Below are 5000 nucleotides of genomic sequence, written 5' to 3' on the forward strand. Positions count from 1 at the left end.
GTGGGGCCAGCTTTCATTAAATGGCATTTTTTTAATTAACAGCGTTAAATCAGGTTCACAGCATAAGGCTCCCATAACACCATTCATAAACACTGTTTGAGTGAAAGACCTAGAGCCCTCCACCTGATAAGAATACATAATTCAACCAGTTTCCCCAAGGGACCCATATTCAGTTCAATAGCATTGCTGGTGATCTTGCTATTCTGAATTGCTGGATAACTGTTGCCTGACAACTCATCCTGAATTTAATTCAGCTGCTCTATCGATCGATCCATACATCAGTCTGAACCTACCATCCTAGAAGTCGTTTGTGCTGACATCAAAATTGTGTGATGCGTGATTCATGATTCATGTAGGCCAGCTCTGGTCTAACCCATCGGTTTTTGGGACCAATCAGAACAGTTTGATTGGTTCGCATTCGAGAAGTCGTCGGGGAAGAAGCAAATCCAGACTCATCGTGGTGAAGAAACGTTAGTGGGCGTGTCGTTTGGCCGGCGTGATGTTGATGAGTAGCCAGGCAAGGATAATTGCTCGTTTCAAATGTCCTTTCCTTCCCTTTTCTTTCATTTCTGTTTGCACTCTGTGTGTGGTCTTCCACAATAAACACCATAGAAATTGTGCAAATAGAACAGACATCACCAACGGAAGCAACAATCAGCTGCTCAAAAGTAACTTAAAAGACCCACTCTTCTGACAATTTTGAGCTACTATGAGATCAACGACAAGCTAAATACTGTATGAATAAAATAAAATAAAATCGAGGCTCCCTCTCTTGAGAATGTGACCATAATGTAAAATATGCTGATGTATTCTCTTGTTTGATGATGGGTTCTCTTACGTGTGATTGGTTACAGGCTGGAGTTTCAGTATGGGTTCGGCCTACCAGTTCCACAGTTGGAGGGTGTTTGTGGTGGTCTGCGCCCTGCCCTGCGTCTGTGCTGTGGTGGCTCTCACCTTCATGCCCGAGAGCCCCAGATTTTTCCTGGAGGTAAAGTAAAGCATTATGGGAAATGGGGTTTTAGGGAGAGTGTTTGCCCCTCACAGGCTACATCAGTGTGGGGCATCATAGGAGGTTGGAGGGAGGCGCTATAGGAGGACGGACTCGTCGTAATGGCTGGAATGGAATGCATGGAACGGTATCAAATATATGGAATCCACATGTTCCATTTATTCCATTCCAGCCATTACAATGAGCCCATCCTTCCAGAGCTCCTCCCACCAGCCTTCTCTGGTGGGCATGCATGGTCTCAGCTTTTCAATTCAAGAGTTTCATTCTGAACAGTTTAGGTAACCAATGGGATCAAATCAAATTGTATTTGTCACATGCGCCGAATAACACCGGTGTAGACCTTACAGTGAAATGCTTACTTACAAGCCCTTAACCAACAATGCAGTCTTAAGAAAGAATACCAACAAAAAAAAAATCCCAAAGAAATACAATATAAAATAATACAAAATAAAAGTAACAAATAATTAAAGGGCAGCAGTAAAAATAACAATAGCGAGGCTATATACAGGGGGTACCGGTACCGAGTCAATGTGCGGGGGCACCGGTTAGTCGAGGTAATTGAGGTAATATGTACATGTAGGCAGAGTTATTAAAGTGACTATGCATAGATAATAAACAGAGAGTAGCAGCAGCGTAGGGCAATGCAAATAGTCTGGGTAGACATTTGATTAGATGTTCAGAAGTCTTATGGCTTGGGGGTAGAAGCTGTTTAGAAGCCTCTTGGACCTAGACTTGGCGTTCCGGTACCGCTTGCCGTGCGGTAGCAGAGAGAACAGTCTATGACTAGGGTGGCTGGAGTCTTTGACAATTTTTAGGGCCTTCCTTTGACACCGCCTGGTATAGAGGTCCTGGATGGCAGGAAGCTTGGCCCCAGTGATGTACTGGGCTGTACGCACTACCCTCTGTAGTGCCTTGCGGTCGGAGGCCGAGAAGTTCCCATACCAGGCAGTGATGCAACCAGTCAGGATGCTCTCGATGGTCCAGCTGTAGAACCTTTTGAGGATCTGAGGACCCATGCCAAATCTTTTCAGTCTCCTTAGGGGGAATAGGTTTTGTCGTGCCCTCTTCACGACGGTCTTGGTGTGCTTGGATCATGTTAGTGTGTTGGTGATGTGGACACCAGGGAACTTGAAACTCTCAACCTGCTCCACTACAGCCATGTTGATGAGAATGGGGGCGTGCTCGGTCCTCCTCTTTTTCCTGTAGTCCACAATCATCTCCTTTGTCTTGATCACATTGAGGGAGAGGTTGTTATCCTGGCACCACACGGCCAGATCTCTGACCTCCTCCCTATAGGCTGTCTCGTCGTTGTCGGTGATCTGGCCTACCACTGTTGTGTCATCGGCAAACTTAATGATGGTGTTGGAGTCATGCCTGGCCATGCAGTCATGGGTGAACAGGGAGTACAGGAGGGGACTAAGCACGCACCCCTGAGGCGCCCCCGTGTTGAGGATCAGCGTGGCAGATGTGTTGTTACCTACCCTTACCACCTGGGGGCGGCCCGTCAGGAAGTCCAGGATCCAGTTGCAGAGGGAGGTGTTTAGTCCCAGGATCCTTAGCCTAGTGATGAGCTTTGACGGCACTATGGTGTTGAATGCTGAGCTGTAGTCAATGAATAGCATTCTCACTTAGGTGTTCCTCTTGTCCAGGTGGGAAAGGGCAGTGTGGAGTGCAATAGAGATTGCATCATCTGTGGATCTGTTGGGGCGGTATGCAAATTGGAGTGGGTCTAGGGTTTCTGGGATAATGGTGTTGATGTGAGCCATGACCAGCCTTTCAAAGCACTTCATGAATACAGATGTGAGTGATACGGGTCGGTAGTCATTTAGGCAGGTTATCTTAGTGTTCTTGGGCACAGGGACTATGGTGGTCTGCTTGAAACATGTTGGTATTACAGACTCAGTCAGGGACATGTTGAAAATGTCAGTGAAGACACATGCCAGTTGGTCAGCGCATGCTCGGAGTACACGTCCCGGTAATCCGTCTGTGAATGTTGACCTGCTTAAAAGTCTTAGTCACATCGGCTACGGAGAGCTTGATCACATAGTCATCCGGAACAGCTGATGCTCTCATGCATGCTTCAGTGTTGCTTGCCTCGAAGCGAGCATAGAAGTGATTTAGCTCGTCTGGTAGGCTTGTGTCACTGGGCAGCTCGCGGCTGTGCTTCCCTTTGTAGTCTGTAATAGTTTTCAAGCCCTGCCACATCCGACGAGCGTCAGAGCCGGTGTAGTATGATTCAATCTTAGTCCTGTATTGACTCTTTGACTGTTTGATAGTTCGTCGGAGGGCATAGCGGGATTTTTTATAAGTGTCCGGGTTAGAGTCCCGCTCCTTGAAAGCGGCAGCGCTCCCCATTAGCTCAATGCGGATGTTGCCTGTAATCCATGGCTTCTGGTTGGGGTATGTACGTACGGTCACTGTGGGGATGACATCATCGATGCACTTATTGATGAAGCCAGTGACTGATGTGGTGTACTCCTCAATGCTATCGGAAGAATACCGGAACATATTCCAGTCTGTGCTAGCAAAACAGTCCTGTAGCATAGCAACTGCGTCATCTGACCACTTCCTTATTGACCGAGTCGCTGGTGCTTCCTGCTTTAGTTTTTGCTTATAAGCAGGAATCAGGAGGATACAATTGTGGTCAGATCTGCCAAATGGAGGGCGAGGGAGAGCTTTGTATGCGTCTCTGTGTGTGGAGTAAAGGTGGTCTAGAGGTTTTTTTCCTCTGGTTGCACATTTAACATGCTGGTAGAAATTAGGTAGAACGGATTTAAGTGTGTGTGTGTGTGTGTGTGTGTGTGTGTGAGATGTCGTACCTTCATTCCCCGGTATCCCACAGGGCCGGGGTCTCCCAAATTTCCCTGAAATAGAGGACTCGATCATTAGTAGAATAGAGCAGAGTTTCTTAATCCAGATCATTAGTAGAATAGAGCAGTGTTTCTTAATCCTGATCATTAGTAGAATAGAGCAGAGTTTCTTAATCCTGATCATTAGTAGAATAGAACAGTGTTTCTTAATCCTGATCATTAGTAGAATAGAACAGAGTTTCTTAATCCTGATCATTAGTAGAATAGAACAGAGTTTCTTAATCCTGATCATTAGTAGAATAGAACAGAGTTTCTTAATCCAGATCATTAGTAGAATAGAACAGAGTTTCTTAATCCAGATCATTAGTAGAATAGAGCAGTCTTTCTTAATCTTTATCATTAGTAGAATAGATGATTCTATAGGTGTTCACAGGTACTCACTTCTTCCCCGATATCTCCCTTCTCTCCTGGCATCCCCTGTCTACCTGTTTCACCCTGCAAGGAAGAGAGGAGAGGAAGAGGGAGGAGAGAGGAAGAAGGAGGAGGGAGGAGAGAGGAAGAGCGGAAGAGAGGGAGGACAGAGGAAGAGAGGGAGGACAGAGGAAGAGAGGGAGGAGAGAGGAAGAGAGGAAGAGAGGGAGGACAGAGGAAGAGAGGGAGGACAGAGGAAGAGAGGGAGGAGAGAGGAAGAGAGGGAGGACAGAGGAAGAGAAGGAGGAGAGAGGAGTGGAGCATTAGAATTCAAGCTCAGCACTACATAATAACAATCAGACACTAGAAAACCAGGTTAGCACACTGAGCTAAAGCCTAGTCATTAACCTGGGGAGCTAACATGAGTCTTCAGGTCTTCATGTGTGTACGTGTGTGTGTATATGAGCCCCACCTTAGAGCCGGGGTCTCCGTCTGGTCCTTTGGGACCTCCTTTAGCCTGCAGAAAAAACACATCATCAGTGATCTCATCATGGGTCATAACGCTATGTCACTCAGAGAGCCTTCATAAAACACTATAACCTGTTATGAAGGGGTCATCATGGGTCATAACGCTATGTCACTCAGAGAGCCTTCATAGAACAGTACAACCTGTTATAAAGGGGTCATAAGGGGGTCATACTCCGAGTTGATATTCAGGTAATAATAAGGAATCCCCCTCGGCCACGCCCACAAATTGGGGAAAACAAACA

The 5000-nt window shown here is 46.4% G+C and overlaps 1 protein-coding gene across 1 annotated transcript in view; it reads right to left on the reverse strand.

Annotated features, from left to right (window-relative positions):
* Positions 1 to 3653: 3653 nt before the first annotated feature.
* LOC311115235 (collagen alpha-1(VI) chain-like) overlaps positions 3654 to 5000 on the reverse strand; it is a gene marked incomplete at its 3' end in the record, with an annotated part of 9155 nt that continues 7808 nt past the window's right edge. The window contains exons 8-11 of the mRNA XM_084190430.1: positions 4703 to 4747; positions 4261 to 4314; positions 3829 to 3873; positions 3654 to 3659 (exon numbers count right to left, since the gene is read on the reverse strand). Of these exons, the coding sequence (XP_084046556.1) occupies positions 3654 to 3659; positions 3829 to 3873; positions 4261 to 4314; positions 4703 to 4747 (150 nt within the window). The remainder of the gene's footprint in view (positions 3660 to 3828; positions 3874 to 4260; positions 4315 to 4702; positions 4748 to 5000) is intronic.

Source organism: Coregonus lavaretus (assembly GCF_964263955.1).
Source record: "Coregonus lavaretus genome assembly, contig: HAP1_SCAFFOLD_361, whole genome shotgun sequence".
In the NCBI taxonomy this organism is placed as follows: domain Eukaryota; kingdom Metazoa; phylum Chordata; class Actinopteri; order Salmoniformes; family Salmonidae; genus Coregonus; species Coregonus lavaretus.